Genomic DNA, 26,463 nt, shown 5'->3' on the forward strand with positions numbered 1-26,463 from the left:
CTAAAAAAAAAAAAAAAAAAAAAAAAAAGAAATAGAAGGAAACGTTCTCAACCTGAAAAGGGGCATTTATGAAAACCCACAGCTAATGCCATACTTAATGGTGAAGTTACATGCTCTCTCCCTAAGGTCAGAAGAAAGACAAGAATGCCCACTAGTGCTATTTCCACTCCACACTGTACGGAAGGTACTAGGCACGGCAGGTAGGCAACAAAAAGAAATAAAAGGTATCCGAGTTGAAAAGGAAGAAGCAAAACTATCTGTATTCACAGAGATAATTTTATATATAAAATTTATGTGATTTTTTATGTAAAATCCTAAGGAATTCATTAAAAAAGCTATTAAAACTATTTAAAAGTTCAGCAATTTTGCAGGATATAAGATCAATATATAAAAACCAATTTACCTCAGGAATAAATTTAAGAAAGTGTGTGCAATTCTTACCCTGCACTGTGAATGTAATCAATGCCGCTGAATTGAACACTTAAAAATAGATGAAGTGGCCAGGCGTGGTGGCTCACACCTGTATCCCAACACTTTGGGAGGCTAAGGTGGGTGGATCGCCTGAGGTCAAGAGTCCAAGACCAGCCTGGCCAACATGGTGGAACCTCGTCTGTACTAAAAATACAAAAATTAGCCGGGTGTGGTGGCGAGTGCCTGTAATCCCAGCTACTTGGGACGCTGAGGCAGGAGAATTGCTTGAACTTGAGAGGCAGAGGTTGCAGTGAGCCAAGACTGCGCCACTGCACTCTAGCCTGGGTGACAGTGCCAGACTCCATCTCAAAAAAAAAAAAAACACAGTTAAAGCGGCCAATTTTATATATTTTACCCCAATTAAAAGAAAACTAAACAACTCTCACTCTGAAAACTATGACACTTTTTTTTAAAATTTAATTTATTATATTTTTTGAGACGGAGTCTCGCTCTGTCACCCAGGCTAGAGTGTAGTGGCGTGATCCTGACTCACTGCAACCTCCACCTCCCGGGTTCAAGCGATTCTCCCACTTCAGCCTCCCGAGTACGTGGGATTACAGGCAGCTGCCACCACGCAAGGCTAATTTTTGTAGAGACAGGTTTTCACCATGTTGGCCAGGCTGGTCTTGAACTCCTGACCTCAGGTGATCCGCCTACCTCGGCCTCCCAAAGCGTTGGGATTACAGGCGTGAGCCACCACAGCCGTCCTTTTTTTTTGAATTTTAAAAGATCTACATAAGTGGAAAGGCATCTTATGTTCGTGGGACAAGAGTTTTTAATATTGTTAAGATGGCAATACTCCCCAAATTGACCTACGGATTCAGTGAAATCCTTATAAGAATCCCAGCTGGCTTGCTACCAGAAACTGACAAGCTGATCCTAAAATACATATGGAAACTCAAAGAACTTAGAAAGAATTGTCAAAACAATCTTGAAAAAGAACAAAGTTGGAGGACTCATACTTCCTGATTTGAAAACTTACTATGAAGTAACAGTAACGAAGACAGTGTGGTACTGGCATAAGAACAGACATATACATTAATGGAATACAACTGAGAGTCCAGAAAGAAACTCATACATTTATGGTCAACTGATTTTGACAAGGATTTCAAGACCATTCAATGGGGGAAAGAATAGTCTGTTCGACAAACGTTGTTGGAACAACTGGATATCTGCGTGCAAGAGAATGAATGTAACCCCTCTACCTCATGTCAAAAATTAACTCAAAATTGATCAAAGAACTAAATGTAAATGCTGAAACTAAAAAACTCTTAGAAGAAAACACAGGTATAAAAGAAAACAAAGGTATGAAACTTTGTGAATTTGCATTGCCAATGGATTCTTAGATATGACACACACACACAAAAACAACAACAAAAAAATAGTTAAATTTGTTTTCCTGCGCAGAAGGGCTCTAGGCAGCCATGGCGCCCAGCCAGAATGGCATGGAAGCCCTACTTCCACAAGGACTGGCAGCTGGCGCATGGCCACGTGGTTCAACCAGCCAGCCCAGAAGATCCGCAGATGCAAGGCCCGGCAAGCCAAAGTGCCCCACGTTGCCCTGCGCACCCATCCGGCCCATCGTGTGGTGCCGCACGAAGCAGTATTCACACCAAGGTGTGCACCGGCCGCGGCTGCAGCCTGGAGGAGCTCAGGGTGGCCAGCATTCACAAGACCGTTGGCATCTCTGTGGACCCAATGAGTCCACCGAGTCCCTGCAGGCCAAGGTGCTGCGGCTGAAGGAGCACCACTCTAAACTCATCCTCTCCCCCAGGAAGCCCTCGGCCCCCAATAAGGGAGACAGTTCTGCTGAAAAACTGAAACTGGTCACCCAGCTGACAGGACCGGTCATGCCCATCCCAAATGTAAGAAGGAGAAAGCCCAAGTCATCACTGAGGAGAAGAATCTCAAAGCCTTTGCTAGTCTCCACATGGTCCATGCCAACGCCCGGCTCTTTGGCATACAGGTAAAAAGAGAAAAGGAAGCTGAAACAGGATGTTGAAAACAAAAAATGAAGCCCTCTTGGGGACTTGTAATAAGTCAGCAGTTTAAAAAAAAAAAAGTTAAATTAGACTTCATCAAAATGAAGAACAGCTGTGCTTCAAAGGCTACCATCAAGATAGTGAAATGACAACCCACAAAATGGTAGAAAATATTTGAAAATCTTATGTCCAATATGGGGCTTGTATCTAGTATATACAAAGAACTCTTAAAATTCAACAAAAAGACAACCCAATTTTTTCTTTTTTCTTTTTTGAGAGGGAGTCTCGCTCTGTCGCCCAGGCTGGAGTGCAGTGGCGTGATCTCGGCTCACTGCAAGCTCCGCCTCCCGAGTTCACGTCATTCTCCTGTCTCAGCCTCAGGAGTAGCTGGGACTACAGGCGCCCGCCACCTCGCCCTGCTAATTTTTTTGTATTTTTAGTAGAGACGGGGTTTCACCGTGTTAGCCAGGATAGTCTCGATCTCCTGACCTCGTGATCTGCCCGCTTCAGCCTCCCAAAGTGCTAGAATTACAGGCTTGAGCCACCGCGCCCGGCCAACAACCCAATTTTTTAAATGAGTAAACAACTTGAATAGACATTTATCCCGAAGATATACAAATGTCTAATTAACACATGAAAAGATGTTCAACAACATTCGCTATTAGGGAAAAGCAAATCAAAACCACAATGAGAAACGACTTCACACTCACTACGACGGTTAGAATTTTAAGTCAGAAAATAACAAGTGTTGTCAAAGATGTGGAGAAACTGGAACCCTTGTGGGCTGCTGGTGGGAATACAGACTGCTGTAGAAAACAACCTGGCAGTTCCTCAGGATGCTCAACACAGAGCCTTCACATGACCCAGTAATTTCACTCCGAGGTATACACTCGAGGGAAATGAAAACATGTATCTCACAAAAACTTGTACATTAATGTTCAGAGCATCGTTATTAAAAAATAAACAAAAATTACTTGGGAGGCCCAGGTAGGTGGATCACCTGAGGTCAGCGGTTTGAGACCAGCCTGGCCAACCAGGCGGCCAACAACCGCCTCTACTAAAATTACAAGAATAAGTCGGGTGTGGTGGCGCACGCCTGTAACCCCACCTACTTGGGAGGCTGAGGCAGGAGAATTGCTTGAACCCAAGAGGCGAAGGTTGCAGTGAGCCGAGATCACACCACTGCATTCCAGGCTGGGCGACAGAGCAAGACTCTGAAAACAAACAAACAAACAAAAAAACAACAAATAAACAAACAAAAGGTAAACAGATGTCCATCAACTGATGAATGGATAAACAAAATGAGGGCTGTCCACACAATGGAGTATTATTTGGCCATAAAAAGGGATGATGCACTACATATGCTGCAACATGAGACGAACCTTGACAACATGGTATCAGTCAGGAAAGACCCATATTATATGATGCCACTTATAGAAAATATCCAGAACAGGCAGATATACAATGAAAATAGATTTGTGGTTGCTCAGGGCTGGGGTAAGGGTAGAGTTGGGGGTGACAGCGAAAGAGTACAGGGTTCCTTTGGTGGTGATGGCGGAGATGGTTGCACAACTCAGTGAATATACTAAAATACACCGACACTGAACTGTATGCTTTAAGCAGGTAAATCATGCATGACTTGAACCTCAATAAAGCTGTTACCAAAAACAAAAAACAAAAAAAAAACGGGAAAAAAGAAATTATCTGGTAATTGTAAATGGCAGAGAAGCCTTTCTTCTTCACGAAAATAAACTATCAGCAGTATAATTCAACTTAAATTTCTCTATATTACTGACAGCTGGTTTCTGCTTAAAAATCTTCCTAACAAGGCCGGGCGCGGTGGCTCAAGCCTGTAATCCCAGCACTTTGGGAGGCCGAGACGGGCGGATCATGAGGTCAGGAGATCGAGACCATCCTAGCTAACACGGTGAAACCCCGTCTCTACTAAAAAAAAAAAAAAAAAAAATAAAAAAAACTAGCCGGGCGAGGGGGCGGGTGCCTGTAGTCCCAGCTACTCTGGAGGCTGAGGCAGGAGAATGGTGTAAACCCGGGGGGCGGAGCTTGCAGTGAGCTGAGATCCGGCCACTGCACTCCAGCCCAGGCGACAAAGCAAGACTCCGTCTCAAAAAAAACAGAAAACAAAACAAAACAAAAATCTTCCTAACATTATATCACAAGGATTATCAAAATTTCATAAACACAAATCTTGCTTTTTAAAAAAATAACTAAATATTTGTAGAAGGAAATATATCCAGGCTTATCATTTTGGTTACATAAAACTATGTCTGATGCTTTGAGAAATATTTCTTGTTCTCATACCGTATAATATCAATGCCATCCCTGACACCTTAATTAACTGGTAGAGCATTTCCAGTAACTTCTCAATTTGCTGCTAGTCAGACAGTATTTCCCACATATTTGAATCCAGTTTCATTTTAAAGGTACATCCGAAAGCTGTTCTATCAATAAAGAAAGACTTTTCAACAATTTGGTTTCAAATACTTCGGGTTAGAAAACAAACATCCATTTAAGACAGAGCTGCAAATTTATTATTATTACTTTTTGGAGACAGAGTCTCACTCTGTTGCCCAGGCTGGAGTGCAGTGGTGCAATCATAGCTCACTGCAGATTCAACCTCCTGGGTTCAACCAATCCTCCCCAGTAGATGAACTACAGGTGCACACTACCACAGCCAGCTACTTTTTCTTTTTGCTTTTTTTTTTTTTGAGACGGTGTCTTGCTCTGTCGCCCAGGCTCAAGCGCAGTGGCGTGATCTTGGCTCACTGCAAGCTCCGCCTCCTGGGTTCACGCCATTCTCCTGCCTCAGTCCTCCGAGTAGCTGAACTACAGGCACCCGCCACCACAGCCAGCTTTTTTTTTTTTAAGACGGAGTAGTCTCGCTCTGTCGCCCAGGCTGGAGTGCAGAGGCGCGATCTGGGCTCACTGCAAGCTCCGCCTCCCGGGTTCACGCCATTCTCCTGCCTCAGCCTCCCGAGTAGCTGGGGACTACAGATGCATGCCACCACGCCTGGCTCATTTTTTGTATTTTTAGTAGAGATGGGTCACCATGTTGGCCAGGATGGTCTCGATCTCCTGACTTCATGATCTGCCTGCCTCAGCCTCCCAAAGTGCTGGGATTACAGGCGAGAGCCACTGCGCCCGGCCCTAATTTTTTAAATTTAATTTTGTAGAGATGGGGATCTCACTATGTTGCTCAGGCTGGTCTTGAGCTCCTGGGCTCAACCAATGTTCCCACCTGGGCCTCCCAAAGTGCTGGGATTATAGGCGTTGAGCCACCATGCCTGGCCTCCAAAATTAACCTTTAAGGATTGCTGCATAACCACTTATAAAATCAACATCTTTCTCAATAGTAAAGGGTCAATAGAAATGGTATTTCAAATTAAAGTATAAGGTGGGTCGGGTGTGGTGGCTCACACCTGTAATCCCAGTACTTTGGGAGGCCGAGGCAAGAGGATCCCTTGAGCTCAGGAGTTCAAGACCAGCCTGGCCAACATAAGGCGACTCTGTCTCTATCTCTAAAATAAATAAACGTTGAAAAATAAATTCAACTCATCAATTTAAGTTTTTTAAAAAAAGTGATAGACTGAATTATTTTAATTCAATGATTTCACACTAATGAGGGTTACAACAAAGCAAGGGCCCTGAAGTGCTGTTTCGGGTGCTGTGGTAAGGGAGTTCTAGTCACCTTTGTGTCTCACTACGTTATTTAAGTTTTTAGAGAATGATGAGGGGTAAGAATATTTCTTATTCTGCTCTGGTCTATTTTCAGTGGGTGATTTCCTACACACCAAAAGCTCTGGAGGTTCAACACAGCTCTACGACATTTCCAGAAGAAGTTTCTACAGGCAACTCCGGAGTCACAACAGCCCAGCTGTGAACATCCCCACGTCACATGGTCTCCACAGGGACCCCTGTACCCTCCCAGCCCCGAGAAACAGGCGCTGTCCAGCCACCGTTTTTCCACTTTCAACACTTCCTTCAGCTACTCCCTGCTTCTTCACAGTCTCGTAACCCCCTTCTCCTCTCTCTCCTCCAATGCTTGTGCAGTTACGAGAAAAACCTGCTCTCCCCTCATCCCATTTCCTCCTTCTACTCATGGGGGACTCTTTCAAGTAAGTAAGTATAAGAATAGAAACAGCAACATATCCAAATGAAAACAAAGACGAACTATACCCTGACTTCGTGCAGAGGTTAGAGCTGGAAACCTGGAAACCGCACACCTGGAAACCAAGGCGGCACATGATCACACCGCCACAGAGCCTCAAGGACAACATGAGCTCCAGGAGAACAGGAATTTTGTTTTCTTCACTGCTGCAGTGCCTAGCACATCTTAAGTCCTTAAAAAATATTTGCTGGCCGGGCGCGGTGGCTCAAGCCTGTAATCCCAGCACTTTGGGAGGCCGAGATGGGCAGATCACGAGGTCAGGAGATCGAGACCATCCTGGCTAACACGGTGAAACCCCGTCTCTACTAAAAAAAAAAAAAGAAAAAAAAAATACAAAAAACTAGCGGGGCGAGGTGGCGGGCGTCTGTAGTCCCAGCTACTTGGGAGGCCGAGGCAGAAGAATGGCGTAAACCCGGGAGGCGGAGCTTGCAGTGAGCTGAGATCCGGCCACTGCACTCCAGCCTGGGCGACAGAGTGAGACTCCGCCTCAAAAAAAAAAAATATTTGCTAAGTGAATGACAAGGGACGACAGCAGACTAGAAATGTCAACACAATTTTGCACAGTGGGAAAAAGCAAACCGATGAGTGGTATCTAACTCAGCAAAGCCAGAAAACCAGAACTTAACTGGGCAGCAGGGGCAACGAGACTGGGGAATGAGAAGAGGCGCTCAGATCGCTGAAGGCCTGTGGTTAATGGGCAGAAAAGAGCACCCACTTCAAGTCCATAGGAAAAGCAGTTAGATCCTCCCCCATTAGCCCTCCTCCATCCACCTCAGCCACCTTACCAGAAACCGACAGCTATGCCCCCACCCCTAAACCCCAAGCAGGAGGCTGGAAACTTCTCTCTGGGGAGACTTACAGCCCCAAAATAAAGAATTCTATCATTAACTTCTGGTAGTGGCCCTCAAATTGGCAGGGTCCACGCTCTATTTCCTGATGGTGAGACTCAACACTTAAAAGTCTGCCCCATGCATACAGGGAGTTTCCAATCGGCCCACTCATAATCATGGAAAGACGGTCAATAATCACCAGATTTTCAGAAAAACACCTCTAACAAAGAGAATGATCAAAGTAGAAAACAGGTGAAAAAGAAAGTGCAAGAAACAGACAAGATAGGAGGCAAAGGGAAACATCTACATGACAAACGTGTGCAGGAATCAATAAAACATTAAACAAAGAGAAATGTGTCTAAAACACATTGCCTTCATGAAACAGAAAGAGGATGTTATAAAAATGAAGACTGAGAACGACAACACTTTTTTTTGGAGACAGTCTCTCTCTGTCACCCAGGCTGGAGTGCAATGGCGTGATCTCAGTTCACTGCAACCTCTGCCTCCCAGGTTCAAGCGATTCTCCTGCCTCAGCCACCAGAGTAGCTGGGATTACAGGCACCGGCCACCATGCCCGGCTAGTTTTTGTATTTTTAGTAGAGACAGGGTTTCCCCATGTTGGCCAGTCTGGTCTCAAACTCCTGACCTCAGGTGATCCGCCCGCCTCGGCCTCCAAAGTGCTGGGATTACAGGCGTGAGCCGCCGCGCCCGGCCTTACATTGAATTTTTGTTTCTGACACTGTATCTTTCATTTTTAAGTGTTCTTGGCTGGGCGCGGTGGCTCACGCCTGTAAGCCCAGCACTTTGGCAGGCCGAGGCGGGTGGATCACAAGGTCAGGAGTTTGAGACCAGCCTGGCCAACACGGTGAAACCTCATCTCTACCGAAAATACAAAACTTAGCTGGACACAGTGGCGGATACCTGTAATCCCAGCTACTCGGGAGGCTGAGGCAGAGAATTGCTTGAACCTGGGAGGCAGAGGTTGCAGTGAGCCAAGATCACGCCACTGTACTCCAGCCTCGGTGACAGAGCGAGACTCTGTCTCAAATCAAAAACAAAACAAACAAACAAAATTCAATGTAAAAACTAGAAGATAAAGTTGAGAACTTCTCCTTAAAAACTCAGAACAAGGCCCGGCACAGTGGCTCACGCCTGTAATCCCAGCACTTTGGGAGGCTGAGGTGGACGGATCACTTGAGGCAGGAGTTCAAGACCAGCCTGGCCAACATGGCAAAACGTTGTCTGCACTAAAAATACAAAAATTAGCCAGGCGTGGCAGTGCACGCCTGTAATCCCAGCTACTCGGGAGGCAGAGGCACGAGAATCACTTGAACCTGAGAGGTAGGGGTTCCTGTGAGCTCAAATCGCGCCACTGCCCTCCAGCCAGGGCGACAGAGTAAGACTCCATCTCCAAAAACACAAAAGAAAGAGCATTTTCAGACAGACCTGGTTCAAAAAATCTACCTCCGATGAATTCTTTCTCAGGAAGCTACTAGAAGATTCACTCCACCGAAAGATAAAAGACACAGAATCCAGAAAAGGGAATTCAACAGAGGAAAGAGACACAAATAATCCCTGCAAGGAATGAAAAGCACTCCAAGGACTGCTCCGTAGCAGGCCTGCAGGACACACAGCCCAGGCTGAAGCAGAGAAGTGGCAGGTCTGGAAGGGATGAAGGTGGTAAGATTATTTGAGGTGTTTAATGGAGGAGTTCTAGTTAAACGCCTGGCACTAAATTCATGACTGTACACTGAAAACCAAGCTAAAGAAAATTCGGCCGGGAGCCACTGCTCACTCCTGTAATTCTAGCACTTTCGGAGGCCAATGTGGGTGGACTGCTGGAGGTCAGGAGTTCAAGACCAGCCTGGACAACATGGTGAAACCCCATCTGTACTAAAAGCACAAAAATTAGCCAGGCGTGATGGCGGGTGCCTGTAATCCCAGCTACTCAGGAGGCTGAGGCAGGAGAATCACCTGAACCCAGGAGGCGGAGGCTGCAGTGAGCCGAGATCATGCCACTGCACTCCAGCCTGGGCAACACAGTGAGCCTCTGTCTCCAAAAAGAAAAAAAAAAAAATTTACTCCATGGGATTATTACAAGAAAAAAAAAAAGAAAATAAAGAAAATTCATTCCAGTAACACAAAACATTTCCCTTAGTAAATTGTATCTTACATGGCTTAGCTGTGAAGACAGTTACCTAATAAAAACAGTGTAGACACTGAATATCAATTTAAACAAAATTATATAAACATATTTGGGACAGAGAAAAAGAGCAAGGGGTGAATGTGTTTCAGGCAGTGGAGGGAGAATGTAGAACAGTTCTAAAGCCTCTTCTACAGCAGAAGTCAGCAGACAATGTCTAAAATGGAAAAATCAGAAATTAGCAGTACCAGCATGCTATACAGAAACATGAAATTTAAGGCAGGCATTGCTCAGCACCCACCAATATCCATGGTTCTTCTATAGTAACATCCCACCCTCGGCCTGCTTGGCTGAAGGAGGGTGGGATGGCCACCGTCTCAGATGGTGGCCTGAGGGTGGGAAAAGGCCACAGCCCTGGAGGCTTCTTGGAGCAAGGCCGTCCAACCAGCACTGACTGCTGACACGTCAACTTCACGTGAGAGAAATCAACCTGATTTTATTTAAGTCACTGTCACTTTGTTCTCCATTACTGGCAGCTAAATGTGATCCTAACTAAAATGATAAGTAGAAACAGAGGAGTTAAAAGTGGCAGTCTGTGGGAAGTTGGAGCGCAGAGCAAGCAACTGGTAGAGGGACTGCTATCTTGCATTACAACCCAGTAGTACTGCTTGGTTTCCAAAACTAAGTAAATACATTACACTGATAAAAGCTAAACTATATTTAAAGAAAATCACCCCACGGGGCATGGTGGGAAGTGTTGTTAACCTTAACTTTTTTTAAATTTGAGACAAAATTTTGCTCTTGTTGCCCAGGCTGGAGAGCAATGGCACGACCTCAGCTCACTGCAACCTCTGCCTCCTGGGTTTAAACGATTCTCCTGCCTCAGCCTCCTGAGTAGCTGGGATTACAGGCGTGCGCCACCAGCCCGGCTAATTTTTGTATTTTAATAGAGATGGGGTTTGACCATGTTGGCCAGGCTGGTCTCGAACTACACACCTTGTAATCCGCCCACCTCGGCCTCCCAAAGTGCTGGGATTACAGGCATGAGCCACTGCACCTGGCCATAACCTTAACTTCTAAAACTAAGATTAGATGCGTCTTTTGGGGTCAATTTCAAATTCTAATACTGAATTGTGGATATCAAACTTTTTATTTTAAAGGCAACAGAATATGAAGGCATTGCAGTTTTGGAAAGGCGAAGTGATGAAGAGAGTTTGAGACTGATCTGGCAGACGTATTTAAAACTTCAAGTGGGAAAGGCATTCATTTAGGCCTGAGGACTTGAGAGCTTTAGCTAGGTCACTAACAATGAGAATAGAAAGAAAAGGCTAAAATAAAATAAAGATATTTCAAAGCAGGCACCTGCAAGGAGGCTTGAGGCTGACCACAGTCCTGTGAAGGAAAGAAACGCTGGTTAGAGGGCAGCTCCCCCAGAAACAGGGAAAATGCTCAGAACCTAGTTTACCCAAGGGGAGTGGGGAGCAGGCTGGAGGGCAGGTTCATACGACCTCCCCAAATTCCTAACACAGCGGAGCGCAGTGGCTCATGGTTATAATCCCAACATTTGGGAGGCCAAGATAGGAGGATTACTTGAGCCTGAGTTCAATTCCACCCTGGGCAACACAGCAAGACCTTGTTTCCACAGAAAATAAAAATTTAGCCAGGTTTAGGGGTGCATGCCTATAGTCCCAGCTATTCAGGAGGCTTAAGACTGGAGGACTGCCTGAGCCTGGGAGGTCAAAGCCACAGTGAGACATGATAGAGTCACTACACTCCAGCCTTGGTAACAGAGCAAGACCTTGTCTTAGGGGGAAAAAAAATTCCTAACAGTCTTCCAACCTATAAGTCTGCGATTTTGGAGGTCAGGGAAATCATCATCTAAATTAACACTGGGAATCACCTTACAGTAGGTCCCAAGTGTTCTCCAAAGAGATTCCAATCCAAGGACAGAATTTGAATGAAATTATATCATTCCATTCAAAGTTATCTTTGAATTTCTAATTCCTAAGAAAACAAAATCCAAAGTTCTCTATTACATATCGATTCTTTTGCAGTTTTAATCAAAAAACAATTTTGTTGCCACAGTTACCTACCAATCAATAAAACTAACCAAAACCTAACCCCAACACAGATTGTTTAAAATCAAATTGAAACTTGACCTTTATCTCCTAGTTAGTGGCTAGTCTATGGGGGGGGGGGCGGGGAAGAAAGATTACTACACACAGTTCACACTGCCAAAACACTTCTGATTTTAGATTTAAGGAGAGTGTGTTCCCTCTCATCCATTCTCATCAGCAAGAGAGCCTTTCTGTGAGCTTCTCATACAAATTTAAGGTAACCATAATATACTGTCGTCCCATAACACTAAGAATCTAAGAATAAAACAAACATGGTCAAGGACTAATAGGTATTATGTTATAGGACTAACAGGTATGTTTTGGGATGAGATTACATGGTAACATTGTTTTTGGTCTCTTCCAGCAAAAAAAAAAAAAAAAAAAAAAGCTTTCTCTCTTTTCAGAGAAAAGCATTTGACAGTTTCACTGTATTTAATATAGTTTGGAATTAACAGTCCTGTGTGCCTGCCTGTTTATCCAGCATCACTAATGTCAGCACAAACAGGAGATATCTAAGGGCACCTGGCTTGGTGACAAGAGGGAAGGTGGAGGCAAGCAGAGGCACTCTCTGTCAACCCTGCAGTGTTGTGAGTTCTGTAATTTACATGCATTTGAGTATTCTGCTTGAAGGGCAATTCACTGCACATTTTAATTTTTCAGGTAGCTCACACAGTGGTATCCTGAAGTGAGAACTATTTCTTCAAATCCAATTTTATTTCTTTGAAATCTAGATTTAAGATAGATGCTGTTCACTGTAAAGCCCAACTATCATGGAAGGAATGGGTTTTTTTTCTTTGGACGCAGGGTCTTGCTCTGTTGCCCAGGCTGGAGTACAGTGGCGCAATCTCAGCTCACTGCAACCTCCACCTCCTGGGTTCATGAGATCCTCCTGCCTCAGCCTCCCGAGTAGCTGGGACTACTCGTGCCACCACATCCGGCTAATTTTTGAATTTTTTAGTAGAGACGGGTTTTCACCTTGTTGGCCAGGCTGGTCTCAAACTCCTGATCCACTCACCTTGGCCTCCCAAAGTGCTGGGATTACAGGTGTGAGCCACCACACCCGGCCTGCAGTTTTAAGACAGAAAAGATAGGGCTGGGTTGTTAATGTTTAATGGTTTCAGCTATCCTACCTCATGCTATTATAGTCAGTATCAAACAGCTACCATAGAATCTACATGATCTAAATTATACTATAACCTAATTTTTATCATGCAATCCTAGCATTTCCCTATAATTCAGATCTTACTGAAAAGATCTATTTCTTAAGTCTGTTATTTTTAAAAAGTGTTCCCATGTTATGCAAACATTCTATCCAGAGAAATCATTAAGATAAAATGTATCTGAGCCAGGCACAGTGGCTCCCTGCCTGTAATCCCAGCACTGTTTATGAGATGTTTAGCACCGTGCCAGTTAACCCTTACTTATTAAATTCGGTGGCGTCATCCCACTCACACCTTGGGCTGGCCATCCCCACACTAACAGCTACGGGCATTCACATCCATAGAGGAGGACTCTGAGAAGATACTGTCACACTCCTGGTGAGAAAAGCCACAAATGAGGAACCACCCAGAACACTGGGTGGATTAATTCTGTTCATGAAGAGGAAGCACATCGCGAAACAAGATGCCCCGGACTGGGAACTGGAAACCCATGTTCTGCCTCTGTGACGCGTGTCCACACCAGCATCAACCCCGAGGCCTCCCTCCTGGTCTGCAGGGCAGACCAGCAGCCAGGGCAGAAGACCACTGGGGCCTGTCCAATGCTCATAGGCTAGGATTTCAAACATCAGCTCCATCCAAATGCAACACTAGCTGTTACAAATAAGATGTGGGAAAAATATTTAACACCAGAGACAATATTTGTATATGACAAAGATGAAAGACAACAAATTCATCTCATTGGGTTGTCCGTATTTGTTGCTATTTACATTTGGAAACTATAAAGTTTATGTTCCCCTTCAAATGTATCAAGATATTTTCAAAAATAGCTTAAAGAAATATACATGCAAGGCTGGGCATGGTGGCTCATGCCTGTAATCCCAGCACTTTGGGAGGCCAAGGCAGGTGGATCATGAGGTCAGGAGTTCAAGACCAGCCTGGCTAATATAGTAAAACCCCATCTCTACTAAAAATACAAAAATTAGCCAGGCATGGTGGCAGGTGCCTGTAGTCCCAGCTACTTGGGAGGCTGAGGCAGAGAATTGCTTGAACCCGGGAGGCGGTGCTTGCAATGAGCCAAGATTGCACCACTGCACTCCAGCCTGGGCAACAGAGTGAGACTCCGTCTCAAAAAAGAAAAAAGAAAAGAAAAGAAAAGAAAAGAAATATACATGCAAAGCACAGCATTAAGGTCCAAGATTTCATAGAGGAAACCAATCAAGCTATAGGAAAATTAAAGACAAAAACTTACAATGAAAGTTGAAATGACTCGGCCAGGCGCGGTGGCTCACACCTGTAATCCCAGCACTTTGGGAGGCCAAGGTGGGTGGATCACGAAGTCAGGAGATCGAGACCATCCTGGCTAACACAATGAAACCCCGTCTCTACTAAAAATAGAAAAAATTAGCCGGGTGTGGTGGAGGGGCCTGTAGTCCCAGCTACTCAGGAGGCTGAGGCAAGAGAATGGCGTGAACCCAGGAGGCAGAGCTTGCAGTGAGCCGAGATCACAGCACTGCACTCCAGCCTGGGTGACAGAGCGAGACTCCGTCTCAAAAAACAAAACAAAACAAAACAAAAAATTAGCCAGGCATGGTGGTGGGTGCCTGTAGTCCCAGTTACTTGGGAGGCTGAGGCAGAAGAATGGCATGAACCTGGGAGGCAGAGCATGCAGTGAGCTGAGATCTTGCCACTGCACTCCAGCCTGGGTGACAGAGTGAGACTCCATCTCAAAAAAAAAAAAAGTTGACATGACTCTTGTCCCATTCAACCACTGTGGTGATAAGAAAGTATGAGCCAAAAATAATCATCTTTTATTTATTTTTGAGACAGGGTCTCACTCTGTCGCCCAGGCTGGAGTGTAGTGGCAGGATCACTGCTAACTGAAGCCTTGACCTCCCTAGCTCAAGTGATCCTCCCACCTCAGACTCCAGAGTAACTGGGACCACAGGTGTGCGCCACCATGCCCAGCTAATTTTTACATTTTTATAACATTTTAGTTTTACATTTATTATAGAGACTGGGTTTTGTCAGGTTGCTCAGGCTGGTCTTGTCCTCCTGGGTTCAATCAATCCTCCACCTTGGCCTCCCAAAGTGGTGGGATTACAGGCATGAGCCACCACACCAAGCCACAATCTTCCTTTAGAACTTAAAAAGTTTACTACCTATACTTTCCAAATTTCCTCACATAGTCCCCATTAAGCCTCCAAATCTGGGCTGAATCAGCTACTTTTCTTCCTTAAGTTTCAAGAATTCTCCATAATTGTCATTAGATACCTGGCAAGATTTGGGAAGTGGGGAAAGGCTGGCTTTTCCACATGACAGTAATCCACGTATCAGAGGTTTCAAATGTCACGGAGTGGTGAATCCAAAAATTGAATACTCCACTCATTGACAGCCTATATGTGTTTCCTGAGCAGAAGTAATTGAAAGTTAGAGTACCTAATATTGCTCTATAAACAGTTGTATTCAAAAGCATTATTCTGTGCTTTCCAGTCGAAACAACTAGGCAATTCCAAGCAACATTAAATACTAACTGCACACACGTTAACTAGAAATACACCACTTTAGAGTTACAATGATGTATATGTTAACATAAATGAGTTTAAATACTTGTAAAATATATTGATATTTCATTAAAACACCACCTTCTAAGTTCATTCTTCTCTATAACTGAAAATTTAGACTTTTGTGCAAACTGAGTTCCTAAGAGAATAATGTAGTTTGTAATCACAATTTCCAAAGAGCCAAAATACAACTCTGAAAACATGTCTATGTTATAGCACACAGTTCCTGTTTAGATTTGGAAAGATCAGATCTCATAAAACATGACCTCCACACATGCTGAGAAGAGCTTCCTCCAGGGAAGCCCACCAGTAATGCCTGGTGGAGAGCGGTGGCTGCACAACGGCCCACAGGGCCCCAGCCCTCAGACTAATCTCCTTCTAGGTATCGGGGCAGGGGCCAGTGGGACACCACCTTCCCAGCAAAACCACCTTTCTCTCTGTTTCCTCCTCCCGGTCACACCCACAGGTGGCGCACCAAGTTGAACCTGACAGTGGAACTGTGTGGGTTTCAAGACCGAGTGATCAGAAAGGAGCGGTCAACAAGCCGGACGCGGCGGCTCACGCCTGGAATCCCAGCACTTCGGGAGGTGGAGGCGGGCGGATCACCTGAGGTCAGGAGTATGAGACCAGCCTGGCCAACACGGTGAAACCCCGTCCCTACTAAAAATACAAAAATTAGCCGGGCATGGAGGCGCGTGCCTGTAGTCCCAGTTACTCAGGAGTTTGAGGCAGGAGAATTACTTGGACCCTGGAGGTGGAGCTTGCAGTGAGCCGAGATCGTGCCACCGCACTCCAGCGTGGGCACAGAGCAAGACTCCGTCTCCAAAAAAAAGGAAAGAAATTGGAAACAAAATATTCAGATTTTAACATGCACCAAAGAACTCACTTTCAAAGCAATGGTGAAGTCAATTAATTATTCAGTTGGAAATCATGTCACTGACAAAGGACGCTAGAAAGCAAATATTCTTGATTTACTGATACTATAAGTAACCAAAAATGGTGGTTCCCACGGAAATAAAGCATCACAGGCTGTCCTTGATCTCACGGCCTCTTTCTACTGCTGCTCTCACAAGATAGTGTGTAACATCTCACTACAGAGCAACTCAATACAAGCCCTCTAAAGAATACTGCAACTTAAGTTTTATTTGTAAACAAAATTCCAAATTCCAGTTACCAATCTTGCAGAGTAGGAGGCCTCACTGTGGAACACTTTCATTTGTTTCTTCGTATAAATATCAGCTTTATCAGCCACAAAGATTAGAAATTACTGGTTCAAACTGAACAGTCCTAGCCCAGTGACGCAAATGACCCAAGGATAAGGTTTTCATAGGTCTGGCCTGAACATACGCATTTCCTCCTCCTACTCAGTGGTTTTAGGTGAGATAGTCTGAGGGTCTTGACAGCACACCCCTGTTAGGGAGAGATGAAGTAAAAGAGTTTCACTCTGCGCTTTTACTTGTCTTTAAGATCCTAATTATCGTTAAATGGTTTAACCAAATTTTTGTCCTAAAAAAGCATAATCGGTTATTTAGCTGACCAATGATTAAAACGTAGATTCCGAACTAACTAGAGAAGGCATGCAAAAATCAGATAAGAAAGTTTTTAAGTGATAGCTCCAACTACCCCTCCAAATATCACAAAGGTCTAGCAGAATTGGAATTTAAAAAGAAACAAAAATGTCCTCTTGCACGGTTTATTTAAAATAAAGCCTTAACCTTAAAATTCCCTTGAAGGTGTTACAGCAAAGTGGGTGTTCAGGCTATGGCCAACAAGGGAATGTAGACAGGCTGTCACCCAGGAGGGGCCGTTAGTGCTGGGCTCGCTGGAGATGCAAGGGGGTCCCATGGGGCAGTGGGCGAGACAGATGCAGAAAGCACACCCAGCTGCCCCCACAACGCAGAGGAGCGTGGGGTGGGGAAAGCGAATAATTCCACGCTGCCTCTGGACCCCAAAGGCGAGAAGCGGGGGCGGGGGCGGGGCGGATATCCCAGGGAGTGCTGCAGGAAATGATATCCAGACTTGGAGGGTGGATCTAGGAAGCGGCAAGGGCGAGGGCCCGGTGGGGGGGAGGGGGTGGGAGTGGGAACGTAGGATGTGGCTCCGAGGGGCAGGATGAGGGGGCGGGACGATCGAACGCGGATGTCCAAACTGGGGAGGGCAAGGAGGGATGAAGAGCTAGCGGAGGGACGAGGGCGCACGGAGCGGCTGGAGAAAGATAGGCAGCGGGCCCCGGGGCGCTGCCGGGGCGAGAAGAGGCGAAGCCCACCGGCTGGGTGGGCAGGAGGGCGGCAGGGTCTGCCCGGGCGGGCGTGGGGGTGCGCGGGACGGGGCGCAGGGGTCGCAGGGCCGGCCCTGCCGGCGTGCACTTACCCCACTCGAGGAACTCGGCCACGTACTTGTCGCGGCGCAGGGCCGAGTGGCTGCACTCGGTGTACAGGCAGACGAGCACGTCAAGCAGCGTCTCCACGCTCAGGGCGCTCTCGTTGCGCCAGGGCCCGTCCAGGAGCAGCTGCTCCAGCTTCTTGAGCCGCACCTTGGCCGACATGGTGCCGCGCGGCCCGCTCCCGACGCGCCGGCCTCTCGCAGCCCGCTCGGCCAGTCCGTCAGGGCGCGCGCCGCCCTCGGGGCTTCGGGGCGCGAGCCGGCAGCAAGCGGCGCCTCCTCGGCCGCCCCGTCCGCGTCGTTCGCGCCCCGGCCTAGGCCGACATTTTGGGCTCCGTCCCGGCGGCGCAGGTCTGGGGCGCCTGGCCCGCGGGTCCATGGGCCCGCTCTCCTCCCCTCGGTGCCGCCGCCCTCCCGCTCGGGCCGGCCGCCCCGCCTCGCCGCGCCGCCGTCCACCGCCCTCAGCCCCGCCCGCGGCCGCGCCTCCCGCCGCCGCCGCCCGCCGCCGCAGAGTAGGAGCGGCAGGAGCCTTAGCGCTTGCGCAAGCCCGGCCGGCGCCCGAGCCCGACCCAGCCCCGACCCGGCGGCCCAGCCCCGCGGCCGCAAGCCAACCCAGGGCGCGGCCAGCAACCGGCGGCAGCACCACGTGCGGGGCCCGGCCACTGGCCGCGCTGACCTCAGCGCGGCCCCCCGCCCGCGCCTCCCCCGGCGGGCTCGGGCCTCGCCGCTTGCCGTAGGGAGCCGGGATGCTGGGAAGGCAGGGCCGGGCCCGGGGAGCGGCGCGGGGGGGACGGGAGGGGCGGGGCGAGTGCGCTGCCGAGATTGCGGGGTCCGCGCATGCGCAGAGCGCGCCCCGGTGGGCGTGTGCGCCTTCGCCCAGCGGACACGGTTCCCTCCGTGTTTGGGGTCCGACCGCGCGCGTAGCGGATCCTGGGGCCGAAGGCAACACCAAGTATCGAAGAAGCAGAGTCGCGATCTCAGGTCGTCGGGCCCGGTCCCACAGTCCCGGCGGGCCTATGTTGCCTGGGGGTCTCGGACCGGCCCGGCCGAGGTGGGTGTCGAGGGCCGCCCGGCAGGCGCAGCTCTGATGGCCTCGGCGGAGCTATTTAAAACGGCTGGTCCCAGCTCGAATTGGTCCTGGAAGACTCGGGTCATACCCCTGACTTCACCGACGAGAGACTGAAGCCCAGACGGTGTGGGGTCAGGGCCCAGGCTTGTGGGGGCTGCTGCCAAGGCGGGAGCCAGCGTCCCCAGTGCCCGGTGGATTCGTGATGGCTTGCAGAGGGTTTCAGTTTCCACTGTCCAGCCCTCCCTGCAGACCAATACCTGGGTGTGACAGTTTGGTAGCTGGGAGGATATTTGTCTCCAGGCTGGGTTTGCCTAGCGAGTCGCTGTATTTACTAAGATTGTTGGTTAATTTGGGTGGCTGGGGGAGGGAGGTTGATGGAGATACCCCCGCACCCCAACAAACCCTTGGAGTCAGGAGAGGAGGGGCTATTCCTGAAGCTTGCGGAAGGTCACCGAAATCGTGGGGGTGGCTGAGAGCTTCTGGGGCGCGCGAGTACAGGGGAAGGGGTGGAGCCGATGAAGGGGCAGATAGGGGTTTGAAGCCGGAGGCTAAGGGAGCCTGAAGCAAAACTAATCTCTGGAGCTAAAAACAGGAGTGGGCCCGGCGCGGTGGCTCACACCTGTAATCCCAGCACTTTGGTAGGCCGAGGGGGCGGATTGCCTGAGTTCAGGAGTTCGAGACCAGCCTGGGCAACACGGTGACACCCCGTCTCTACTAAAATACAAAAAATTAGCCGGGCATGGTGGCGCGCGCCTGTAGTCCCAGCTACTCCAGCGGCTAAGGCAGGAGAATTGCTTGAACCCGGGAGGCGAAGGTTGCAGTGAGCCAAGATCGCTCCACTGCACTTCAGCATGGGCAACAGAGCGAGGCTCCGTCTTAATAATAATAACAATAGTAATAATAATAATAATAATAATAATAATAGGAGTGGTTGCCTATGCCGGAGTTGTTGACCAGAACAGGTCGAGGAACCTTCTGGGCTGCTGGTAATGTTCTATGCCTGGATTTGGGTAGTAGTTACATGGGAGTACGCGTAAGTAAACATTCTTCAAATTGTCTTCTAAAGATCAGTGCATGTCACTGTGTGAATATGTATATAATACCTTCATTTCTTAAAGGCAGGTGAAAACAATCTGGTGTTAGAGGTGAGAGTACTGGTTGCCTTTGGGGTATGAACTGGAAGGGGACACAAGGAGAGGCCTCTGGGGGGCTGGGTACATTCTGTATCTTCATCAGAGCCATCTTGTAACGTGGGTCTGTAAAAGTATATAAATTCATCAAACTATTCTAAATATTTGCATGTTACTGTATGTGTATGAAACCTTAATTAAAAGTGGTTTTAAAAAGTCTGAGCAGATCACCTGGCTCAAAATCAAAGACTTCCCACTGGTTTTAGAATAGACACCAAATTTTTTTTTTTTTTTTTTTTTGAGACAGAGTCTCCCTCTGTCGCCCAGGCTGGAGTGCAGTGGCGTGATCTTGGCTCACTGCAACCTCTGCTTCTTGGGTTCAAGCGATGCTCCTGCCTCAGCCTCCCAAGCAGCTGGGATTACAGGTGTGTGCCACTATGCCTGGCTAATTTTTTTTTGTATTTTTAGTAGAGACGGAGTTTTGCCATGTTGGCCAGGAGGGTCTTGAACTCCTGACCTAAGTGATCCACCTGCCTTGGTCTCCCAAACTTCTGGGATTACAGGAGACCAAATTATTTACCAGTATAATAGCCAGATATCTGCATTTGTATGGGACGGCCTCTTTCTTTCTTTCTTTTCTTTTTCTTTCTTTTTTTTTTTTTGAAACAGAGTCTTGCTCTTGTCGCCCAGGCTGGAGTGCAATGGCATGATCTTGGCTCACTGCAACCTCCGCCTTCTGGGTTCAAGTGATTCTCCTGGCTCAGCCTCCCTAGTGGCTGGGACTACAGGCACTTGCCACCACGCCTGGTTAATTTTTTTGTATTTTTAGTAGAGACAAGGTTTCACCATTTTGGCCAGGCTGGTCTCGAACTCCTAACCTCATGATCCACCTGCCTCAGGCTCCCAAAGTGCTGGGATTACAGGTGTGAGCCACTGCACCTGGCCGGGTCTCCACCTTTTATCCTGTCCCTGTGTAAGTTTTAACTGTGTCCTCACAGGTGACTGGATGTAGACAGTGTGCTCCCATCTCCTGACACCACAGGCTCTGCCTGGCCTGCCCAGCCCTCCCGCCCTGTTCTCTGCCATGTCTCTTCAGCCTCTGACTCCAGTCTCCCTGATCTCCTTGCTGCCGGGCTTTGCACTTGCTTGCCCCTCTGCCTGGGATGCCCCTCCCACACTGCCTCCACTTTGTCCACTTAACCAAATCTCTGTTTCCACGTCGCCCCTTCAGGGCAGCCTTACCTAACTCCCTGGGCGAGATCAGGCCCCAGTTCGCCCTGCAGGTTTCCTCCTCGGCAATTGATACAGTGGGTATATGGGGGTCTTGCCTACTAGCCTAGACTAGAAATGTGTTTGTGCCTCAGTCTCAGATGTAGAGGTGGAATAATAGGACTGACCCTGGCATTTCAGTGAGTTTGGGAGGGGATTGAATGAGTGGATACCCAGGGAACACTGAAAACAGTACTCGGCTCATAGGAGGTGCTGCTATCATACATTAGAATGAGTATTTCAGAAGCCAGGGACTCTGACCAGCTGACAGATGGAGCAACCATGGGTCCTGGCTCTTGGCCCCTAGGCCAGGGAAGCCCAGCTGTATGTGTCCTCAGGCACCTGTGAGCTTCTGCTGTATCCTCACAATAAACTTCTACTTGCCTGGTTCCAGTAAATTTCTGGTCTTTGCAACACACCAGCCCCAGACTGAGCGTAGTCTTATCCCCAGTAACCTAAAATGTATGCACTCTACGGGTACTTCAAGCCAGAAATAATAAATTGGTTCAGAAATTAGAATGTTGAGATTTGCAGAGCTAAACCTCTGGCCTTAACTTTAAATCTTCCCCCTTGGACCCCTTAGGACCTGAGATAAGCAAGGGGAAAGGGGGCTGTGCCTGGTGCCATCTCCTTCTTCCCCAAACCTCCCTTGGCTCGCTCAGCCCCCTTCTGCCCATCTAGAGCCACCACCGGGAAGGGAGGAAGGGAGAAGTGGGGAAGGGCTCCGATCCCATCTGGATTAGCAGGGGGTAAGGTTGACCCTCTCTCTCCTGGGAACATTCATGGGCTCCTTGGTGGTTCCCTGCGGCTTTGTCTCCTGAAGTCCCCTTAACCCAAGCAGGTGTGCCACTGGGTGGGTGCTTACCCGGTGACTGTGGAGGGGAGGGGCCCTCTGCTCTTCCTGAGGGACTCTTGGACAAGACCTCAATGGATCCATGGTCTCGTGCTTGCTCATCCACCCAGCTCACATCTGTCCTCAGGAAACACTGCACACTTCTCGCCCCGTTAGGGAACAGGTGGATCCCAGCACAGCAGCACAGCTCTGCCTCCGAAACAGCACGTGAGCCCCTCCTTCCTGGCTAGGAGCCAACCCGCAGGCCACTGTGCCCTCCAAATGGAGCACCAAATATTGAGCTCTCTGAGAAATCCCTTGGAAGGCCCCCCTCACAGGGTTAAAGTGAAGGAAGGAGGGCCCGTCCTCTGTGTCCCCAGGCAGGATTACCTCACCAAATCTTCTCTTCCACTCTCATCTTTTATTCCTGAGTGTGGGACAGAGTCCCAAACATTTCCCTTGACAATCTACACATGGGGATCTGACATAGCATTTGAGAAGTCCACATCTGCTCTCTCTTCTTGCCTCCTGGAAATTGCCATGTACTGTTCTTATACATTTACAAATGTACACCAAAGGTCATCGTCCCTTTGGTGGACAGTGCTTGTATTGGTCTGCCCTCACTCTCTCTGTCTCCTGAACACCATACCCTGTGAGTCTCCGTTCCAGCTCCACTCTGATCATAGGATTCTAGAGGGGCTGGCACCACATGTGACCCAAGACCCTAGTCAGCACTTCATCCCCCTTCAGTCATCATGTGACTGAAGCCAGGCCAATCAGATAACTTATTTATTTATTTATTCATCTATTTTTTAGAGACGGGGTCTTGCTCTGTCATCCAGGCTAAAGTGCCTTGACAGAATCATAGCTCACTGCAGCCCCGAACTGCCAGGCTCAAGCAATTCTCCCATCTCAGCCTCCAGAGTAGTGGGGACTACAGGTGTATGCCACCACATATGGCTAATTTAAAAAAATTTTTTTAGAGAAGGGGTCTTGCTATGATGTCCCGGTTGGTCTTGAACCTCTGGTCTCAAACGTCTTGCTCCCTCAGCAGATAACTTATTTAGAATGTTTTATACTGGCTGGGCGTGGTAGCTCACACATGTAATCCCAGCATTTTGGGAGGCTGAGGTGGGCAGATCATTTGAGGTCAGGAGTTTGAAAGCAGCCTGACCAAAATGGTGAAACTTCGTCTCTACTAAAAATACAAAAAATAAGAATAAAAAATTAGCTGGGCATGGTTGTGCATACCTGTAATCTCAGCTACTTGGGAGAATGAGGCAGGAGAATCACTTGAACCCAGGAGGCGGAGGTTGCAGTGAGCTAAGATGGTGCCACTGCACTCCAGCCTGGGTGACAGAGTGAGACTCCATCTCAAAAATAAAAATAAAATTAAAATTAAAAAGAAGGCCGGGCACAGTGGCTCATGCCTGTAATCCTTGTTTTGGGAGGCACTTAGGGAGGCCGAGGCGGGTGGATCACTTGAGATCAGGAGTTTAAGACCAGCCTGGGCCGGGTGCGGTGGCTCAAGCCTGTAATCCCAGCACTTTGGGAGGCCGAGACAGGCGGATCACGAGGTCAGGAGATCGAGACCATCCTGGCTATCGCGGTGAAACCCCGTCTCTACTAAAAAAAATACAAAAAAACTAGCTGGGCGAGGTGGCGGGCGCCTGTAGTCCCAGCTACTCGGGAGGCTGAGGCAGGAGAATGGCGTGAACCCGGGAGGCGGAGCTTGTAGTGAGCTGAGATCCGGCCACTGCACTCCAGCCTGGCCAACATGGTGAAACCCTATGTCTACTAAAAATGTAAAAATTAGCTGGGCGTGGTGGCGCATGCCTGTAATCCCAGCTACTTGGGAGGCTGAGGCAGGAGAATCACTTGAACCCGGGAAGCAGAGGGTGCAGTGAGCAGAGATTGTACCAGTGCACTCCAGCCTGGGCAACAGAACAAGACTCCATCTCAAAAATAATAATAGTAATAAATAAAATAAAAAGTAAAAGAATGTTTCATACTAAAACTGGGGGAGCTTCTTATCCCTTCCTTTAGACCAGGGGTGGGTAAACTTTTTCTGTAAAAGGCCAGACAGTAAATGTTTCAGGTTTTGTGAACCCTACAGTCTCTGCATCTACCATTATAGCAAGAAAGCAGCCATAGACATTATAGAAAAAAGTGAGCATGACTGTGTGCCAGTAAAACTTTATTTACAAAACAAGCAGCAAGCTAAATTTGGCCTGCAGACCCATAGCTTGCTGATCCTTGCTTTACAACACAAGCTGTGATGGTGAGACAAGATCAACAGCCACAACACCTGTTAGAGAAAGAAAGAGAAAAATGAGAGAGAGATCTGGTTAGATGAAACAATAAATTTTCCTTTTTTTCTTGGCCAGGTGTAGTGGCTCATACCTGTTAATCTCGACATTTTGGGAGGCCAAGGCGGGCGGATTGCTTGAGCTCAGGAGTTCGAGATCAGCCCAGGCAACATGGCAAAACACCATCTCTACAAAAATGCAAAAATTGGCCAGGTGTGGTGGTGTGTGGCTGTGGTCCCAGCTGCTTCGGAGGCTGAGGTGGAAGCATTGCTTGAGCCCAGGGGCAGAGGCTGTAGTGAGCCAAGATCACACCACCGCATTCCAGCCTGGGTGACAGAGCAAGCAAGACTCTGCCTCAAAAAGAAAAAGGAAATTGATTTCTGCTTCTAGTTTAGATGGTGTGATCGGGACCAGATTTACTCTCTTACCTGAAACAATGATTTAAAAAAAAGAGAGAGAGAGAAAATGGACAAATCACCTAACACAAGGATTTTCATGACACTGGGAATCAGGCATCAAAGGACAGTGATTAGCCACGCGTGGTGGTACACACCTGTAACTCCAGCTACTCTGGAGGCTGAGATGGGAGGATGGCTTCAGTTCAGGAGTTCAAGGCTGCAGTGAGTCATGCTTGCATCATGCACTCCAGCCTGGGCGACAGAGCAAGACTCTCTCAAAATATACATATTTTTGACAAAGTACAGTGATCCCTATCCCTGAGACACAGTAAAGAAAAGAGGTGGTTCTATGACTGCCTTGCCAGGGAAGGGGAACTGAGGTGGAGCTCAGTGGACTCCCTTAGGTGAGGAGACAGAGCAGAAGCTAGGGAGACCAAGGCAGCTAGACCTCTCAGGACAGACTACCATAAATGAGTGAGCTGCACAGAGAAAGCCCTGGAGATTGGTAGAGAGTCTCCTCAGGCATCCAGCAGCACGCTGGCCAGTGCTCACGCGGATGAAAGCCACCGCAGGCTGGATTAGGGGAGATGGTGCCAAGAAGGACTGGAGGAAATGGTGCCTGATGCTCACACAGACTGAGAGTAGTGTTGTTTTCCACTGGCCAGACTGGAAAAACTAATAATTCACAGGTATTGGGTAGAATTCTCAAGAAAGTTGTGCCTTAGTAATAGGATTCTACCACTAGGAAGTCATCCACTTGCCTTTCCCCCAGCATCCCAGAAAAAGCTCTAGACTGAGCACTGCTCCAGATCTGCCTAACGAATTACAAATATAAGACACGAAAGTATTAAACAGTTTCCAAGTAATTTCATCCCAGAACAAAGCTCAAGAAAATGTATAGGAATACAAAATATTCAGCACCCAAAGAGGTAAAATCACAATGTCTGGCATCTAGTCAAAGATTACCAGACATTCAAAACATAGCCTATGATGAGGATGTCATCAGTTAATCAAAACCAACCCAGAACTCACACAGATGTTAGAACTATCAGAAAAAGACATTAAATGTTATTATAACTGTATTTCATGTGTTTGAAAAAGTTAATAGAATCATGAAAATCATTTTTAAAAACTGTAATAGAATTTCTAAAGATGAGGTAACTACTATTTCTGGGATTGAAAATGCGCTGTATGGGGTTCATGGCAGATTAGACATTACTTAACAAAAGGTTAGTGAATCTGAAGAAATAGCAATAGAATTTATCCAGAATAAGACAATGAGAGAGAAAAAAAAAAAGAATATGAACAGAGCATCAGTGAACTGTGGGACTATTTCAAGCAGCCCGATACATGGATAATTGGGATCCTGAAGGAGAAGAGCAAGAAAGAGGAGGAACAGAAAAAATATTTGAAGAAATGACTGAAAAATTTCCAAACACAATGAAAATTACAATCTCACAAATTCAAGAAGTTCAGTGAATCCTGAGAACAGGAAATATGAAAAACAACAACAACAAAACACCAAGTCACATCATCATCAAATTGCTCAAAACCAGTGATAAAGAAACAAAACAGGCCGGGCACGGTGGCTCATGCGTGTAATCTCAGCACTTTGGAAGGCCAA

General features: G+C 47.5%; 1 protein-coding gene and 1 pseudogene across 1 annotated transcript in view; one reads left to right on the forward strand and one right to left on the reverse strand.

Annotated features, from left to right (window-relative positions):
• CDC42BPB (CDC42 binding protein kinase beta) overlaps positions 1-18,307 on the reverse strand; it is a 135,758-nt gene extending 117,451 nt beyond the window's left edge. The window contains 1 exon segment of the mRNA XM_017851514.1: positions 17,821-18,307. Coding sequence (XP_017707003.1) covers positions 17,821-18,211 — 391 coding nt within the window. The 5' untranslated portion in view covers positions 18,212-18,307.
• LOC108514970 (60S ribosomal protein L13 pseudogene) lies at positions 1,731-2,486 on the forward strand (annotated as a pseudogene).
• Positions 18,308-26,463: the final 8,156 nt, after the last annotated feature.

The sequence above is a fragment of the Rhinopithecus bieti genome, unplaced genomic scaffold (assembly GCF_001698545.2).
Source record: "Rhinopithecus bieti isolate Rb0 unplaced genomic scaffold, ASM169854v2 scaffold_34310, whole genome shotgun sequence".
NCBI lineage: Eukaryota > Metazoa > Chordata > Mammalia > Primates > Cercopithecidae > Rhinopithecus > Rhinopithecus bieti.